At 47.3% G+C, this 20,187-nt stretch overlaps 1 protein-coding gene across 1 annotated transcript in view; it reads right to left on the bottom strand.

Annotated features, from left to right (window-relative positions):
• Positions 1 to 3,577: 3,577 nt before the first annotated feature.
• The window catches only part of LOC142921692 (hydroxylysine kinase-like), a 17,329-nt gene continuing 719 nt past the window's right edge, over positions 3,578 to 20,187 (bottom strand). The window contains exons 2-7 of the mRNA XM_076063000.1: positions 17,195 to 17,292; positions 14,354 to 14,681; positions 11,220 to 11,362; positions 7,387 to 7,567; positions 5,931 to 6,240; positions 3,578 to 5,263 (exon numbers count right to left, since the gene is read on the bottom strand). Of these exons, the coding sequence (XP_075919115.1) occupies positions 5,089 to 5,263; positions 5,931 to 6,240; positions 7,387 to 7,567; positions 11,220 to 11,362; positions 14,354 to 14,681; positions 17,195 to 17,292 (1,235 nt within the window). The 3' untranslated portion in view covers positions 3,578 to 5,088. The remainder of the gene's footprint in view (positions 5,264 to 5,930; positions 6,241 to 7,386; positions 7,568 to 11,219; positions 11,363 to 14,353; positions 14,682 to 17,194; positions 17,293 to 20,187) is intronic.

The raw sequence follows: 20,187 nt of genomic DNA, 5'->3' as shown, positions 1-20,187 counted from the left end.
TACGGTGTAATTAGTGTAGTTAGCCTGGTGGTTACGTAGCTAGTTACAGTGTAATTAGTGTAGTTAGCCTGGTGGTTATGTAGCTAGTTACGGTTTAATTAGTGTAGTTAGCCTGGTGGTTATGTAGCTAGTTACGGTGTAATTAGTGTAGTTAGCCTGGTGGTCACGTAGCTAGTTATTGTGTAATTAGTGTCGTTATTCATAATAAAGGTTTTTGGGTTAGATCGCGTTATTTATAAATGTGTCGTAACCCTCCACCACCCGACACGGCCAATCAGCAAAAAAAGTGTCACGTTGACAAAAGAGTTTCACTACATCAGCCCACCGGTGTGTTGAAGAGTGAATCCACAACATTTACAGTTTGAATACGACGTTTCGCTGGTAATTACATCCAGCATCATCGGGCAATTCGCCAGAATGGTAAAGCCCTCACTTGCTCCCGGTCTTAAATAGAGCAGCAGCAGGGTGACGTCTTCATTTAACTCATTCAGGTGCAGTAATTATATAATCGATTGGTGATCAGTGACAGCACCGTGACTACACGGGATGTCGCGCTTGGCCTGAGCAAAAGGCAGACGGCACAAAGAATGAAGACGCACAATATGACACTGTGAACTTGCGAGACGATTTCGTTTTGCGCGTGCGACAATTACCGCCATTCTGCTGGGTAAAATGTGTAGTACTCTTTGGTTCTATTGGGTAAAGTCACGTAAGTGAAAATAACATAACAAAAAATCACGACGTTTCGGCCACAACACAAGCGGCCTTCATCAGGTGAAGGGACGAGACTGTCTAGAGGACAGCGCTGACTTTACCCAATAGAACCAAAGAGTATGGATCCTAGCAGTCACGAAATCTTTAAATCTAGAATTAAAATGTGTAGTCCAATCACTTGGCACTAAACATTTTATTTAAATGTGAAGACCTTTGTCGATCCACTGCTGGATAAATTCCTCCACCACGATGTTTCTGCCATGGGGGTTGTTTGACCATCATTCACCACATTGGTCAGTGTGGATTGGTGAAGGACAGGTAGGTGCCCAGAATTAGTTCAGATATCACTCACTACTGATGTCATCTGTGATCAGTAATCAAACTTGAGTCGCTGCTGGGTTCATAGTGCATTGCGCTAACAATTGCACCGCTACTACACCTTAAACATTGAATGTCATCATTGACCACGATCAATCCACAGCTGGATGAAGACCTCCCGGTGCTATCCGTGTACCTGCTTGAGTCCCGAGTGGTTGGGGTCATCTGAGTGCAAGTGGTGTGTGGTTATCCACGTCGGGTGAGTTTCCTCACCAACCTGCATTGACCAGGGTATAATGACTAACGGTCACGTATCTTCCCCACAATTTTAACGCATCTTGATACATTAACCTGAATCTGAAAATTTGAAATATTCATCATTACGAGGAAATAAAACAGGAAAGAGACAGACTTCTAAACATGGATTTCTCTGTTAGATGCAGTCATTTGATGCCACTATTTGTGATATCTCAGGGAACACGATGTGACAAATCAAGCATACCAGCTTATATGGAAGAATGTCTCGATTCCAGCTCTCAAATCAACAGATAGACACTATGCTTATATAAATAACCACATTGTACAGCTTACCGACCTACCAAGGAGTTGACGCGTTCTTTCGCTGTCCTCTAGTACACAGGTAACTATAGGCTACAACAGGTGTTTCGTAAAGCCAGTAGATACACCTTTATGTGGCCCACTTTTCACTTCCCACAAAATCATCAGCCTGCAATACAATGCAGCGATACGGTCCAATTTACACTTCAATGGCGACTAATGGGAGATGCGAATGGACCGTGGAAGACTGGCCCACAAATTTCAGTTTGAGAATGCAGAGGACTGGAGGGAAAAATGCCAAGGAAATCCCAATCGGATACCCCCCCCAATCTGTCTCTACGAAGAGTTGACGGCGGGGATTTGAGAGGCGGCAGCAGCAGCAGCAGATGGTGGCCGTACGCTTGTGGCAGCGAAGCCCCGAGTAGCCGTCCCTGCAGGTGCACACGCCAGGGAGCCGCGCAGCGCCCGCCGTTGACGCAGCCATCTCGGCACAGCGCTGTTCGGGGGGCATCGCCAGAGGCGCACGGGAGGAGGAGCCTTTAGCCGTCGGCAGAATCCTTGCATCGGGTAGAGCGGCCCCAGACATCGTCGTCGTCGTTGTCGTCGGCCGCCAAGTGATCGGAGTGGCGATGATGACGCATTGGCGAATGTTCGTGCGTGTGTATGTGGTCACAACGGTGACTTCCTGGGCCTCAATTATGTCGGCTCAGACTTAAATGAGTACCTGGTGTGCTGTGGATACAACGTCAGCATTGGGGCGACAAAAGCGGCTTTGGGGCCGTCCATAAATGACGTCACGCGATTTTGGACGATTTTTGACTCCCCCCCCTCGTCATTGTCACAAATGTCTGACCCCCCCCCAAAAAAAAGAGATAAAACATCTTCTTTGGTCTGGTAGGACAGCACTCCAGCGCTGTCCTACCAGACAGTCTCGTCCCTTCACCTGATGAAGGCCGCTTGTGTTGTGGCCGAAACGTCGTGAGAATATTATTGTGTTATTTTATTTTATCAATTTATTATTTTATTCTCATTCTACGTGACTTTACCGAAAGAACCAAAGAAGATGAATCATTGCAGTCACGAAAGCTTTAAATCGAAAGATAAAACATGCTTCAAATCGCTTTAAACTATTGTCATTGTAGTGCGTATTTATTGTGCCGCTGCACTCTGATGTTGTAGGAGAAAACATTTATTAACAAGTCTATTTAATTAAGTGGAGCGTGTTGTCTATATTCATTTAAAGTTGCGCATTTTGATGTGACGTCACATTTCTCACCCCCCCCCCCTCGTCACGCATCGTCACAAATGTCTGACCCCCCCCCCAGGTGCGTGACGTCATTTATGGACGGCCCCTTTGGCGTGGTGTTGGCCACACCACCTACTCGATACAAGACGTACACAAGCTGAAGAATCAGACTGGCGAACGAGAGGCACAATTGAAATAAATACATCGTGACACGGTTGGCATAGATGAGGTGAGAAGGAAAGGAGAGCACCCCATACCTCTGAAGAGTGGCATAACCTTTCCTATCATAGGAGCACAGCTGACAGTAATTCTAGAGGAATGGGATTATATTATTGCTGTCTCTGAGAATCGCACTTCGTGTTTGATCGCTCTCATCGGATAGGGCGACCTGAAAAACTGGCGGTGTACTTTCGGGTGTTCCAGAGCACAGAATGCAAGCTCACATTCACTCGGGTAAGATGGGCTGCAAGCACAGTGGCCAGATGTTAACTACCTCGCCTGGTATACAGGAGGTCGTTGGTTCGATCTCGACTGACGCCTGCTGCTGTATATTTGGATGTTCTCCCCTTGATCGTGTGGCTTTTTCTCCGAGTCCTCCGGTTTTTCCCTCCCAATTCAGAAGCATGCGTTTGGAGTATTTGGCTGCTAGAAATTTTCACACGATAAGCCACTTCGTTGAGCTATCATTTGTGGCCAGGTCGCTTCGAAAAAAAAAGAGCTTTATAGCTCAGTGGGCCCTGGTAAAATAAAAAATAGTTTTAATTTAGTATGAGAACGCAACATTCTCGTCGGCAATGGCATAAGACAGGAGGCGGCAGTGTATACGTGGTGCATCTGCGTTCGAGGCTTAGCCAATTTTCACAGCCTCAGATCAATCCACTGCTGGATGATGCCTTTCCCCATATTATATGGGTTGCTTGACCATACTGCACCACACTGGTCAATGCGGTTTGTTTGAAAAGGTCCAGATATCACTTCCAATTCATGTTATAGTCATTCCCTGTAATCGGACTTACAGTGAGGGAAAAAAGTATTTGATCCCCTGCTGATTTTGTACGTTTGCCCACTGACAAAGAAATGATCAGTCTATAATTTTCATGGTAGGTTTATTTGAACAGTGAGAGACAGAATAACAACAACAAAAATCCAGAAAAACGCATGTCAAAAATGTTATAAATTGATTTGCATTTTAATGAGGGAAATAAGTATTTGACCCCTCTGCAAAACATGACTTAGTACTTGGTGGCAAAACCCAGGAGTGTCCCACTTTTGTAGAGGAAACCTTTACAGCAAAATCATCAAACACCCACCACCCCCACCACACTACCGTTCCCAAAGTCCGCCGAGTGGAAGGTCATGGCAACGGAAGAAAGTCGACTGATCTTTCACGAGGCCAGGACTCCCCACGCCCATGTCTGAGGGTTCTAAGGTCAACTGTAGTTTAGATTTAAAAAATATCTGAATGCAACTGCAACTCACAAAATAACAAAATTAACCCAGAATGCACCAAATCTCGTCAGATCTTTGAAGCTCAACCGGGGAAGAGCCTGGGTTTAGTGCTTAATTTGAAGACTGTCTGGGAAAAGCAGACGTTTTAGGCCTTGCGCTGCAAGTTGGCCAACAGATGTCGGTGTACGGTGACGCTTTTTATATTCTTGGTTCTTTCGGTAAAGTCACGTAGCAGGGAAACAATAAAATAATAAAAATATAAAACATCTATGCAGTTGTCGAGTGTTACCCCCCCCCCCACCACCTTTCGTATGCACAGGTAATCTCCGAGTTACTCCGGTTTCCTCTCACGAGCCAAACAAGCTACAAAGGAATTGGTCGAACATCTGAACGCTGGAACTTCATGAATACAAAATCTCAGAAACAGTCAGGATTTCCTGAGTAAATGAACGGGAAAAAAATATTCTGACAGTATTATTATTATCACCCACGGATGCGCATGTGAACGCCGTTTTGTCAACAGCGCTGGATGCAGCAACAATACGTTCCTAACCTGAAGCCACGAAAAACCTCCCCTATGCATTAAGTGCCTGCATGAGCAATTCACATTTTTCAGATTCCGTATTCAAAGATCGCACGTGTCCAAAACCAACAGCGCCACGTTCAAGTTGAAACCGGTTCCTTGCGAAGCCTCGGGAGGTACCGGTGGGGCGAGTGGGAGGACGTGTCTCACGGTGGGCCCCCCCCCACCCCAAACTCCCCCTTCTCTCTCCTCGCCGTCCGTCTCGATCTCCACCGCGGTTCTAGTTTCTGTACCGTGCCGCAACATCGGACCACAGCCTCTGCATGTCCTCCAGGCCCCTGGTCCAGAGCTCGCGTAGCTTCACCCAGCCGGTGCGCGCCGTTATCAGCAGGTAGTCGGCGTTCTGCGGGTATCGCAGGATCGTGTAGCGGGCCATGACCAGCGACTGGCAGAACCTGCGGGGAAAAGTAGACCATGTTGTTGTTGTCGCCGTTGCTGTCGTGACGGTTAATATCGTTTGTTATTCAAGAGGGTTTTTGCTGCCGACTTGTTGATCGGCTGGGATTTTAGCGTTCAGGAATTGCAGCCATAGTTGGATCAAGTCTCGTGGTCAGCAGCAGAAGTGCCAGCAGAAGGAAAGTCGCCGTCTTCATCTTCCTCGTCTCCAGCAGCAGTAGCAGCAGCGTGATCAGCAACATGATCGTAAACAACATCGCTATGAGTGTCTTTTCTATAATCATCATCACCGTCATCAGCAGCATCCGTAGAAGTGCTGTTAGCAACATCATGGTAATCAGCATTATTATGTCTTAACTGTTACTGATCCCCCCCGTTCACCAATACACATTAACCAGCATGGTGAAGTATGGTCAACCACCGCGACGATCGACATGGCATTGGCAAGACCTTCATCATTGGTCTGATGAAGAGCTTTAAATAAATAATAAAGCACTTTTTTGCCGCACAATCATCGAGTTTATCGGATTCTCGCCAGACCTAGATTAATTCTCGTTACGCAACCGCCACAGGTTTTTGAAGCCAACGTTTCCCGATGCGGCAAACGGCGATCCGGGCAGACCCGACCCGACCTGCCCCGGCCCCCCTCCCCACCTCCGCTCTCACCTGCACGCCACCAGGAAGTAAACGGCCCTCCTCTCGTCCTCGGTGAGGGCCTGCACGCTCTCGTAGCCGGCCAGGACGTGACCCCCGGCCTCCATCGCCTCTCCGCTCTCCACCATCATGTACATGATGGCCATGGCCAGGTCGTACACGTGGTAGCCGAACATCATCGAGTTGAGGTCCACAATGCCGGAGACGCGGTGCCGCGGCGCTCCCTCCGCCGACTTGGGCCCCTGCTGCTGCTGCTGCTCGCTTCCCGCGGCCACCTCCTGCACCAGGATGTTGTCGTCATTGAAGTCACCGTGGATTATGCCTGCGGCGAGGGGGAAACGTCGAATTTGATTTCGTCCGTTGTCTTTTATTGTTGACCGTCCTCCCCTCGTCGCCGTCGTCATCGTTCGTGCCCGTGCCGTTTTTATTCCGGCCGCACGATTGGTGTTGCGCATGCCGCGTGTGCGGGTCTAAGAACGGCCCCCGCAGAGTCTCAGTGAATCACCGACTTCTCCTGCCTTCAAAGGCACAGTATTACAATAACCCACCAGCGTCGTACAACCCTGCACGGGGGCGAGATAGGGAGCGGTGTGTAGTGGTTTGCACACCACATCACGAGCCCTTGATTCCCGGCCATGGAGAACATCACTGATATCTGAACCAGTCCTGGGATCCTACCTACCTCCTCACCGACCAGCATGGTGAAGGTGGCAAAACAACCCCCATGACCCTACACAGCCTGGGAATGCCTTCGTCCAGATAGTGCATTGACAAAGGGCTGTACATTATTATTATGAGTATATGTGTAACAAAAACTGTTGAACACAATTTAGCATCCATTGAAAAATGATTTGGTAGAAATTACAATTATGATTTATATACAGTAGCGTCTGAATGTAATAACCCTGTCATTTGATTTCACCTGTGATCAGTGTCTGTGCGAGTGTCCCCCATTACATGCATGCCTTGTAATGCATCTGTGTATGCTGGGTAAAAGTAATCACGTGAAGCACATTGCAAAGAAAATGCTTGCCACAAATGAATCACAATACCTTGCTGATCTCGTCAAGTAGCATAAACCATCACGCGAATTCGGGTGATCCTCGCAGCGGCTTTTGGCTAACCATCGAACAAACAAAGACGGTCACCGCATCGCGCGCTTTCAGATGCACTTCTGCGGCCGTCTGAAAAGCTCTTCTTTCCGATATTAGGAAGGCACTGGAGCTATGTACTTTTAAACCTAGATTGAACACTAATTTATTTTTGAACTTATTTTTTGTGTTTAGTTTGTTGTCCTTTCCCCGCACCTCCGATTAGCACGGTTGGCTACGTACGGTGCAAAAGAAGTTCAACGTACACACGTACGCGGCACCCGTCGTGGCTTCAAGGCCTCGTCGGTGGCCTGAAGCGCCCCTCGCCCCCTGAGGCATGGAGCTACGTCCCGGGTGAAGCTGCGAGGCGAGCGTACATCTGGTAAACTTGTGCAGGTTGGGTTGGATCTCCTCGCGGAACTTGGCGATGACCTCCCTGACCAGACCCTGGTTGGGGTCGCCGTCCAGAGTGAAGAGGTAGGGCTCGAGCAGGTGGGTGTTTGACAGGTTCCAGATGAAATCGTCTCGTTGCAGGGAGTGCAGGAACGGGTGCTCAAACTATGCAGATGTTTAAAAACGAAGGTGGTAAGATGACAAAAAATGCAATACGAGATTAACATCGCATTGGCCAGTTGAGTACACATGTAAGTTAAAGGCAGCAAAACGTCAAGCTAGCAAAGGATAGTCTTCGTTTCAGAAAAGATGTTCTCCTTGACTTATTATTTTCTCTTCGGTTTTTTTCGGTAAAGTCACGTAGGTAAAACTATAAAATAAAAGAATAAATGAAAAAACAACTACATTTTTTTTCATTCTATCATTTTATAGTTTTACCTACGTGACTTTACCGAAAAAACTAAAGAGTATGAATCCTTGCAGTCACGAAAGCTAAAAATATAGACTTATTATGCAGCTGAGGGTGGGGCTGCCCAAGTCCTGCGTGCGGCTGGCAAATGTTTGATTGGTATTTGTGAATAACAGGACACTTGAATGGATCTGAGAAGTAGTTTTGTGAGATCACCTTCTGTGGGCCATTCTCTAACCAGAGGTGATGCACAGAATGAGATGTTTTTTTCCATCTCATGACATGGCACCAATTAGCACAACTCATACAGCCCTTATCAAGGCACTGCCGTATTCAGCGTTGGTCATGTAGGGTGTTTGACCATACTTCGCCAAACTGGTCAGTGTAGGTTGGTGAAGGATAGAGGACAAGGGGGGGTGGGGGGGGGGGGCAGGACTGGTTCAGATATCACTTGCCACGAATGTTAGCCGTGGCCGGAAATAAAACTCAGGTGGCCGGGTTCGTAGCGCAGTGTGCGCACAACTGCGCCACCGCTCCAGCCCGACGCTTGGAATAAAATTTGGGGGTGGAAACAACAAAAATACGTTGTTCATAATAAAGGTTTTTGGGTTAGATCGCGTTTATTTATAAATGTGTCGTAACCCTCCACCACCCGACACGGCCAATCAGCAAAAAAAAGTGTCACGTTGACAAAAAGACAAATAATTCACTACTTTAGCCCACCGGTGTGTTGAAGAGTGAATCCACATTTACAGTTTGAGTACGACGTTTCGCTGGTAAATACATCCAGCATCATCGGGCAATTCGCCAGAATGGTAAAGCCCTCGCTTGCTCCCGGTTTTATATAGAGCAGCAGGGTGACGTCATAACTTAACTCATATCAGGTGCAGTGATTAGAGGCGGAGGGGAGGGGGTATTGTAATTATATAATCGATTAGTAATCAGTCATTGGTTATGATTAGTAATGAGTTGTAGATTAGTAATTCTTTAAATCAAAATGTAATGTGTATTATTTAATAATACGCTTCCAGGCCGCACTAAGCCTGTAGCTGTCAGAGCGATTAAAGTTATTCTTGTTCCTCTCAATTTCAATGGATTCTCTAATTAGTCTTTGCCAGTAATAATTAGTTTTACACACCACTGCAACATTGTCAAAATCAATTGAGTGTCCTTGTTGACAAGCATGTTCTGCCACTGCCGACAGTTGTTTGAGATAATTTAATATTTCTCTGATGTTCTTTTAGTCTTACGCTGATGTTACGTCCCGTCTGCCCAATGTAGCAGCTGCCACATAAACAATTAATCCGATATACACCTTCTGTTGATAGTTAGGTAATGCGTCTTTAGTGCAAGATACTAGTTTTTGAATTTTGTGTACTGTACCAAATCTTACTGTAATGTTTTGCTTTTGCAAAACACGGGCTAATTTGTCAGTTACTCCTGAGATATATGGAATTTTTATTGTTTTAACAATCTGGTCGCTTTCAGCAGTATTGCTTTGCGATCGTGATTTAGCATTTAGTGCTCTGTTAATTTGAGCATTATTGTAGCCATTCTGTCTTAGTGCGTCTTTAACGTGTTTAATCTCTCTCACTAGACTCTCACCATCTGACACTGTTTTAGCCCGATGTATAAGCATCTTATCTGAGCTGGATGATGATGTGATTCTGCATTCAGATAGGCATCAGTGTGCATTTGATTTATGTAAACGCTGTGTTATTTTATACATCGGGCTAAAACAGTGTCAGATGGTGAGAGTCTAGTGAGAGAGATTAAACATGTTAAAGACGCACTACGACAGAATGGCTACAATAATGCTCAAATTAACAGAGCACTGAATGCCAAATCACGATCGCAAAGCAATACTGCTGAAAGCGACCAGATTGTTAAAACAATAAAAATTCCATATATCTCAGGAGTAACTGACAAATTAGCCCGTGTTTTGCAAAAGCAAAACATTACAGTAAGATTTGGTACAGTACACAAAATAAAAAAACTAGTATCTGGGACTAAAGACGCATTACCTAAATTATCAACAGAAGGTGTATATCGGATTAATTGTTTATGTGGCAGCTGCTACATTGGACAGACGGGACGTAACATCAGCGTAAGACTAAAAGAACATCAGAGAAATATTAAATTATCTCAAACACAACTGTCGGCAGTGGCAGAACATGCTTGTCAACAAGGACACTCAATTGATTTTGACAATGTTGCAGTGGTGTGTAAAACTAATTATTACTGGCAAAGACTAATTAGAGAATCCATTGAAATTGAGAGGAACAAGAATAACTTTAATCGCTCTGGCAGCTACAGGCTTAGTGCAGCCTGGAAGCATATTATTAAATAATACACATTACATTTTGATTTAAAGAATTAATAATCTACAACTCATTACTAATCATAACCAATGACTGATTACTAATCGATTATATAATTACAATACCCCCCCCCTCCGCCTCTAATCACTGAACCTGATATGAGTTAAGTGATGATGTCACCCTGCTGCTCTATATAAAACCGGGAGCAAGCGAGGGCTTTACCATTCTGGCGAACTGCCCGATGATGCTGGATGTAATTACCAGTGAAACGTCGTACTCAAACTGTAAATGTGGATTCACTCTTCAACACACCAGTGGGCTAAAGTAGTGAATTATTTGTCTTTTTGTCAACGTGACACTTTTTTTGCTGATTGGCCGTGTCGGGTGGTGGAGGGTTACGACACATTTATAAATAAACGCGATCTAACCCAAAAACCTTTATTATGAATAATATTGGTCGCGAAAGCCTACATGTTAAACCAAAAATACGCCGCTTGAAAACCAGCCATTCGATCACTTGGAAGGACTCTCACGTTGCTAATTATGAACAGCTGCGTACGTTCCGAGCGAGTGGGCTCGTTACGTCACATTACACTTGCTTACCGAGAGAAAAGGCTCGCCGAGACTCAAGAGTTTTTTTTTTTAAGATTGTCGCAGTAAGGAGTTGGGGAAACTATCGCTCCGCATTTCCCAATGAAGTAATTTGCGAGATTTCTTTTTTGGCTTTTTACTTTGGCGAATATTCTCATATTCTTGTTTCTTTTGGTAAAGTCACGTAGAAGGGAAACAATAAAATAATAAAAATATAAAACAATAGAATTTTCACGACGTTTCGACTGCAACACAAGCAATCATCATCAGGTGTGAAAACCACAGCAATATATTTTTTTTCAAAATTCCTTGTTGTGGTTATCACACCTGATGACGATTGCTTGTGTTGCAGTCGAAACGTCGTGAGAATTTTATTGTTTTATATTTTTTATTATTTTATTGTTTCCCTTCTACGTGGTGACTTTACCGAAAGCAACAAGAATATGAATCCCTGCAGTCTCACGTCACCTGTCAAGAGGCCCTCGTGCGCTCGTACCTGCTGCAGGGCTTGGTGGATGCTCGCTGCCAGCTTGCCCACCTGGTAGTACAGGCTGCCATCCGCCAGCACCCTGGACAGCGGCACGCCGGGCAGGTACGTGAGCAGCCGCACGTTGAACTCCTTCTCTCCTTCGCCGCAGTCTGAGAATTCACAGCAGGAGTCGCCACCGAGGTCAAGAGGTCACCACGGTTAGTGAAATCTCACCGTCACTTCCTTTTGCTGGAACATAAAAAGCTGTTCGGAAACTGATATCGGAACCTCCAAGGTCTGGCCAAAGTGTCAACTCACCACTTTGCGCCCTGTGTTCATTACCCACGTGCTATACTACACAGGGTCTCTTATGAATTGCTCAACTGATAGCCAAGGCTACTATTCTTTTTTTAGGAAATTAAGTGACAATTTGCTGCTCAGCATTAAATGGTTAATAACAATAATGAACGTGCCAAGTCCGATATATAACGCACATAAAATTCGTGTAGTCTTTAAAACGCCAATCTCTCAAGCAACTTGAATCGAGTATTTCTGTTCCCCCCCCCCCCCCCAAAAATAGTAAATTGGAGTGATTTTTTTCTCATGACTTTCTTTCACGGTACTATTAACGCAGAAATTAATAACACGAACGCATTCCGAAATTCGCATTCCTATATGGCCTTGTTGTCTAAACCGCTATAGCTAAATAAAGCATTTGAGAGGAATAATACCTCGCCACACCCATGCGTAAGGCGCCAAAGTTGCAACGTGGCACGCAACCCTCGTGCCTTAGCGCACGCTGACCGGAACCGGGGGCAATTCGCCCAGGTTCGGGCCAGAATGGATACGTCAGCACACGAGTCTAGCTGAATTCCCTGGGTTCAGCTTGAGCAAATTACTTAGGAGCAGGGTGAATGGGGGCCCATCTGCATCAGGAGGCGACTTTTATCGCTCGTTCCATCACGTAAATATAAGGGTCAGCGGCTTTCCGTGATCTTCGCATTCCAAACACGGCGTTGGGCGGTGATGTCAGCTCACGCGATGAACCCCGAGCCTGGGTTTAAAGGAGCGCTGCTAGCCCAGGCATTATAATCAGAATATGTACTTTTACTGGAGGAATCCGATGAGCTATGAAGCACTTTGCTTTACAAATGTTTAGCAGCCCAGTGTTGTCCCAACTACAGCCTGTGGGCCAAGCCCGAACCACCAAAATTAATTCATTCTGGTCTACAGGACAACTATCCCGCCACGCCTTACAAGAACTAATTAAGTACATGTCTCAGTCAGCAATACTCACTTGAAATTACACACGACAACCGTCGCCCCCACGCCCGCCCCCCAACTGAAAAGTTTGACAAGACCCTCCCGATACTCAGTGAGGCTCTGCTGTGAAAACAAGTGTAACGATGATGATTACAATAATAATATTAATAGAAGTGATGCGATGCAGGAGGTCGGAGTGGGTGTGGGGGAGAGATAAGCTCTGTATCGACATGTTTGCATTTCTCTAAATCTCTCCTCTTGCGGATAGATCTTTCTCCTATCTCTTCCATATAAATATCATATTTCTGATTAAATCTCTCTCTGAATGAGTTAAATGATGACATCACCCTGCTGCTCTATTTAAGACCGGGAGCAAGTGAGGGCTTCACCATTCTGGCGAATTGCCCGATGATGCTGGATGTAATTACCAGCGAAACGTCGTATTCAAATATTGTAAATGTTGTGGATTCACTCTTCATCACACCGGTGGGCTAAAGTAGTGAACTATTTTGTCTGTTGTCAATGTGACACATTTTTTTACTGTTTGGCTGTGTCGGGTGGTGGAGGGTTATGACACATTTATAAATAACGCGATCTCACCCAAAAACCTTTATCATGAATAAATCTCTCTCATATCTCTACAATATATCGCTTGTGACATATCTTTCCCGTCTATGCTTGTTCATGTAATACATGGTTTTGGTTTGACGTGTTCCCCTTGTCAGCCAATCCGGAACTCGATGCAAAGAGTTTGACGTTTGCTTCTCAGGGTCTCGTGGGAAGATAAGCAAAAACCAAAATTACGATTTAGGTTTCGTAAGTATGTTGAAATTCTTTCGCACCATACGTACGTAGCCAACCGTGCTCATCGGAGGTGTGGGGAGGTAGAACACACTGTGCAGTTGGCGAATGGCGGCGTCGGTGAACTGTACGAACATTATATCTACCAACCTGCAGGTCAGTAGATGAGAAAACAGCAAGTGTGCTTCTGATCTCTCACCACAGATGTTATCGTCTCGTCCGTGTGGCTTTGCTGTGAGCAGTCATTCCAGTTTCATCCCACGCACCAAACATTGTTTTTTTATATACATGAAGAATTTACAAAATATCACAATGTGGACCTTGGGCCAGTACCAACAAGCAGTGCGTTACATCCACCAACCTCACAAAAACTAAAAAGTATGATCCTTTTACATCACTTATCGTCAGTGGAGTGCGACCCAGTATAATACCACCGCCTCATGCTCGGATATTGATCGTTGTCTTTGCAAGTATAAACCAATGCTGTGTTCGTATGATTACTATCAGCCTATGACTAAATCACCTGGAATGTGCCCTATCATAAGATCTGAAAGCTTAGCAGGTTGAGCCTGGATTAGGGCTTCTATGGGTGACAATCGTGCATTAAACAGGCATCACAGGCTGCTGCGTGGTGCTATGTTGTGGGGGCCAGAGTTCAGTTGCAGCAAAATCAATTGTACTGCACTGTACATCTATTAAACTTGATTTGTCGCTTTCGTGACTGCAGGAATTACTCTTTGGTTTTTTCGGTAAAGTTACGTAGAAATAAGAAATAATAAAATTACATAATAGCATACGACGTTTCGATTGCAACGCAAGCAATCATCAGGCATAGAAGAGCTAAATTTAAGAGAGAGAGAGGAAACACAGAACCGCAGATATATATACAGACACCTAAGTGGAGGGAGTTCACACACAGACACAAAGAGAGACACAACGTACGGAGCACAGAGAGATAGGGTCTCTGTGCCGAGGCCTTAGCATGTAGGGGGAGACAAAGAGAGATGGACAAGCACATCAAATAGAACAAGATTTAGTATTATGTACATCTCTTCTCCAATGTCTCTGCTCCCGGGACCCACACAGGCGCAGCTCACCGATGCTCTCGAGCGACATGATCTTCCCGCTGACGTTGTCCACCACCTCCTGCATGGGGAAGCCCATCTCCCGCAGGAACCTCATCATAGCCATCTGCACCTCGAGCATCTGCGGCCGCTGGCTGTCCCGCGTGTTGGTGACCTTGAGCACGAACTGGCGACCGTCGCGCGCCAGCACGTGGTAGTTCTGGTCGACGTAGCTCGCCAGCGGGCTCACCCCCGCCACGCTCACCCCGTAGAGGCGCTCCACCAGCTTCGCCGCGCGGGACTCGCTGATGCACGGCTTCTCGTGCTCGTGGCCATCGTCCTGCGGCGCAACTTGCATCGTCTTCAACGGACAAAACGAGGGCAATCGAAAAGTTTTTGGGTTTTGCAAGTGCACGTTGGCGTTCGCTCCATTCGTGCAGCGCGAGGCGCCTCCGATGAGCACGGTTGGCTACGTACGGTGCGAAACAAGCTCAGCGTACACACGAGGCTACACCCTGGAGGCGCTACGCTTCACGGACAGCCCACAGTAGTTGTCGCATTTACAGAGTTGTGCCGACACACGTGGCATACTACTTATTTAAATTACATCTCCGAGATCTTTAGCATCCGACTGTGAAGCAGACAGTGCGCAATATTTACAGTTCATACACCCACAGCGTTAACCGGGGCGGTCGTGGGACTCGTACCACAAACATCTGCAACGTGCTACCGCTCGGCCATGAAGTCAATCGATCGATCAGCGATCAATAAACACGTCTCTTTGCTCGCATCACATTTAATAGCAACACATTTCACCGAACAGAAAAGCACCACTTAAACATGTCAGATATAAGATTCGTAATAACAGAGAATTCTCCTTGTGTATTTCAGTGGAAATACAGCCAGTGCCTGATAAATTAGCATTACTGTAACTGGAATTATAACAAGAACCATGGGTTTATGCAGCATTGGGGAGCTGCAGCTATGGCCCACCGAGTAAACACCTTGTCCCGTAAGCACGAAATCACGTGTTCAAATTCCACTGGATGTGTAATTGTGTGAATAATAATCAGGGCTTAATCTGTCACTGAATATTTTCCGGGTCGCTGGTGCGGAGTGGAGTGGGCAGCACAGCCCCGGTAGCCACGGCGATAGCGAAAGGTACACACTGGACGTGGTGTGCCGGGTGTCAGCAGATTTTTCAGAGTCGCTGACACAGGGCAGCCCTGGCCGAAATTATCTCCATACATATGTAAAAGGCAAAGTTGTGATTATGTGTGTCTGTTCAAAATGTTTAGCGTACTTCCCGACATGCAACAAACTTGAAATTTGCCATGTGGGTACTTTCCAGACTGTACACCACGCAAAAATTATTAAAATACACTTTTGTGTTTTTTCTGGGGGGAGGAGGGGGGGGGGAGCTCAATAATGCATTTTTTTGCACGGCAAGTGAGCTGTCACGTGATCCACGCATGTGGAAGCGTAACGAATTAGTGTAGTGGTTAGCGCACTGCGCTACGAACCCGGCAACCCGAGTTCAATTCCCGCTCACTGCCACCACCGGTGACGATTATTTCAACCGCTTCTGGGCCTCCCCTAGATCGACTCAGCCTAAAACGAGTAATTGCTGTGGTGTGTGAACATCGCCACTGGGGACACAAAGGCGGCCGGGCGTGGTGCTGTCACCCACCCCTTCGTCTGTATATATAAAAGGGAAATTTGTGATTATGTGTGTCTGTTCGAAATGTTTAGCATACTTCCCGACATGCAACAACTTTAAATTTGCCATGTGGGTAGCTTCCAGACTGTAAACAAAGCAAAAAGTATAAAATATACTCTTTGGTTCTATTGGGTAAAATCACGTAGGTGAAAATAAAATAACAAAAAATCACGACGTTTCGGCCACAACACAAGCGGCCTTCATCAGGTGAAGGGACGAGACTGTCTGGAGGACAGCGCTGGAGTGAGAGAAGCCACGCTTAGATCACGACCTTTAAGCTGTGTGAGAAGAAAAACACAAAGCGCCTTGACAAAGGAATTCGCATATAATTTAGCATTGAAATGGCTAATTGAAATAGCTGTGTCTGTGTGTGTACAGCGTGTGTCTCTCTGTGTCTGTGTCCTGTGTGTCATCTGGTCCAACACCAGTGGAGACTAGGCTCTAAGAAAAGCCGTCTCGGGTGTGGACCAATCAAATTCAAGGACAGTGCATATTATTATCAGAGTTGTCTCTTTTGTTTGCATTTTGACTCCTTGTGTTGTGGTTATTGCAAACATGATGCCTTGAATAAAGGTGTCAGTTTTTGTGCCAGTTAAAAGGGTAAAACCTATTCCTATGACTTCGCGTTATCGTGGCCTGCCGTGCGGTTGTTGGAACGCGGCACGGGGTGACGCGAGACGGTTGAAGTCTGGTCGAACCGAGTCCTCGCCCACGGGTGGCGGAACGAGTTAAATTCACGGGAACAAAAATCCCGTGCTGGTGGCGAGAGAAGAGCGGTAGGGAGGGCGACTGACCGCCAGCGAGCGACCAGAAGCGAATCGGCGATTCACCGGATCGTCAATCGCCTTCGACGCCGCTTGGCCCTCGAGCACCGTCGCTCAAGGGCCAAGCGGCGTCCATCCCGGGCACGGACGCGTCCGTCCGTCTGCGTGTCCGTCCCCTCAGGTGCGAAACCTGAACCGCGCGTTCCTGCTCCTGCGTCGCCTGCTGCCGCCGGACCGCCTCCGGCCGTCGCGGGCGGCGACACTGCGCGCGACCGTTCGCTACATCGGCCTGCTGCAGGCCATGCTGGCGGAGACCGCCGCGGCACGCGGCTCCTCCCCGCGTGGCGCGTGACAGCGCGGGGAGGGAGGGGGGAGCGGCGGTCAACCCACCTCGGAATGCAGCAGTGTGTGTGTTTGGTGAAGGGCGTCCCACCGACTCGGCCAGGTGCGTACACGTAGGTGCGCGTGAGCACGATGCCAACCGTGCGCTAGTCGGAGATGTGGGAGCGGGGGGGGGAAGGACAAAAACAGTTCTAAGTAATATTATATTCTTAGCTCTTTCAGTAAAGTCACGTTGAAGGAAAACAATAAAATAATAAAATATATAAAACAATAATATTTTATTGTTTCCTTTCAACGTGACTTTACCGAAAGAGCTAAGAATATGAATTACTGCAGTCACGAAAGCTTTAAATCAGTTGTAAGTGAATTAGTTTTCAACGTCAGACGATCATTTCAAAGTGCACAGCTCCCGTGGTGAGCGTTGTGTACGCGTCACGACGCCACGTGCACACGTCACGACGCCACGTGCACACGTCACGACGCCACGTGTACACATCACGACGCCACGTGTACGCGTCACGACGCCACGTGTACACGTCATGATGCCACGTGCACACGTTGTGTACACGTCATGATGCCACGTGCACACGTTGTGTACACGTCACGATGCCATGTGCACACGCGTTGTGTACACGGAACCGCCCCCGTTACCCGCCGGGTAGGTGGCTACGAGTTTGCCGGAACGCTCGACGACCCTCGCCGCTCGTTCCCCGAGCTACTTGGCCCGTCACCCAGTGGCGTGGGCTCCGTGGCGAGACCTTTGACGCCCGCTTGTGCTGTGGCCGAAACGTCGTGATTTTTGTTTTATTTTTTTACCCGCGTGACTTTACCGAATAGAACCAAAGAGCGTGGATCCTCGCAGTCACGAAAGCTTCAAATCTAGAATTGATAGCCTCTACGGGGAGGGTTTTCACCTGTTAGAGCTTTTAACAGACAACGGGACAATAAGTCACCTGATGAAGGCCGCTTGTGTTGTGGCCGAAACGTCGTGATTTTTTATTGTTTTTACCTGCGTGACTTTACCGAATAGAACCAAAGAGTGTGTGGATCCTCGCGGTCACTAAATCTTCAAATCTAGAATTTTTTTGCTCGTCTGCTTCGGCACCGTTGCCGCGGTACGTCGGGACTCGCGAGCGCGCCACGCCGCCCCGCGGTTTGTTATTTAGGGTCGCGTTCCTTAATATTTGTTGTTTGAGTGAGCCTCGAGATTTATTGTTTTTCCCCAATCGTTGACGCGGTTTCAACACCATTCTCGAATTTGCGCGGCGCTCTGGTTTTGTGCGCGCGGGCGCGTCGAAGGATTATCGACTTATTTCCACGTCAGCTAAAGTTTCCACAGCCGCGTGATTTGCAACGTTCCGCGCGTACGAGCTTGTCGCCCCGATCGCACATTTACCGCCGAAACGCTAAAATAAACAACCGCCGGATGAACCGATGCGCGTACATCACTCACTCGTCCTCACTCACACTCCCCTCTCTCTCTCACACTCTCCCTCACTCGCTCACTCATCCACCAACATCCAACATCGGGGCCGGATTCGGGCGTGGGGGCGGGGGGCTTCAGGGGCTGCAGCCCAGGGGCCTCGTCCAGCTGAAGCGCCTCCAGAGGCGAAGTGAAAAGTGATTTCAGTTGCGCATGCTGAATTTTATTCGTCGTTAGCCTTGTAACAAAAAATATACATTTTATTTTTCTTTAACTTTGTTTTCCTTATTCTTAGCTCTTTCGGTAAAGTCACGTTGAAGGGAAACAATAAAATAATAAAATATATATAAAGTCACGTTGAAGGGAAACAATAAAATAATATATAGTCACGTTGAAGGGAAACAATAAAATAATAAATATATAAAGTCACGTTGAAGGGAAACAATAAAATAATAAAAAATATATAAAACAATAAAAAAATGTATTGTTTCCCTTCAACGTGACTTTACCGAAAGAGCTAAGAATATGAATTACTGCAGTCACGAAAGCTTTAAATAAAAAAATTTTCCTTTTGAACATTTTTATCAGGGGGCCTCACAGTACCTGTAGCCCAGGGGGCTTACACAATCTTAACCCGGCTCTGTCTCCAGTGGACTCCTATTAGTATTTGCCCTAACACGCTGTTAAGGCTGGGGGGGGCTACTGGGGGGTGTGGGTTCTGTTCTTGTAAGCGCACGGGAAGGGTGCGGGGTGCTCGCGTAGCCTTAGGAATGCGGAATTCGGTCGTGCGGGTCAAGAGGTCACGTGCGCGGGAATCGCGTGGTGAGGCGCAGCCACGTGTCTACCCCAACTGGCGATCTTCCCATCAGCATCGGGGCCCCTGACTTGTCACGGTGAACTTTCGGGGGCCCACCACAACTCTACGCACACTGCCTCCTCTCTCTCTCTCTCGCTCTGGTAGAGTTGGCTTCAGGACGACCGTAACGCCTCTCAGGACAATATATTACCGTGGAGGTGTCCTGTTGAGTTTGGCCAGGGCGGCACGGCGATAAGGGGGCGATAACCGATGAACGCAGACGGGGCGGTAAGATCACAGCTCACGGGCAGAAAAAGCTCGGTGGCTTTTTGCCACCGTAGCCACGATTGAAGGGAGGCATTCAGCCAGCAAACAACAGATCGTAGCTTTTTGGATTCGCTCTGAATTGGGCTAGGGGGTAGGTCACGTGCCAGGGGGCGAGATCCCACGGGAAGGGTCGAGAAAGCCCAGGAGGCGTTCTCGACGGTGGTCGTGGCCGAGGGCGGGGCCTTAGCCACGGGCCAGGAGCCGGTAAACCGGGCTCCCCACCAGGGACCGGGGCTCTGCGTTGACTCTCGTCATCTGAAGATCGACGATCTACGTTCGGGAGAAGCAGTCACCAACACGCGGACGAGGACCCAGGCCAGGGTGTGGATTTTGTTTCCAGGTCCTTCCGGATTTCCCCTTCCACATTTGAGAAACGTGAGTTTGAGTATTTGGCAACTGCTGTAAATGTCCACGTGATGATGATGATAAATCTAACTGGTAGAGCTCTAATTTGTAATGGCCAGGTCAGGGCCGTTCTGAGAGAGCTACACAGCA

Source organism: Petromyzon marinus, unplaced genomic scaffold, assembly GCF_048934315.1.
Source record: "Petromyzon marinus isolate PM22_M1 ecotype Great Lakes invasive population unplaced genomic scaffold, UKy_Petmar_22M1.pri1.0 PM_G_Scaffold_84, whole genome shotgun sequence".
Lineage (NCBI taxonomy): Eukaryota > Metazoa > Chordata > Hyperoartia > Petromyzontiformes > Petromyzontidae > Petromyzon > Petromyzon marinus.
This window is presented reverse-complemented; position numbering and strand designations above follow the sequence as displayed.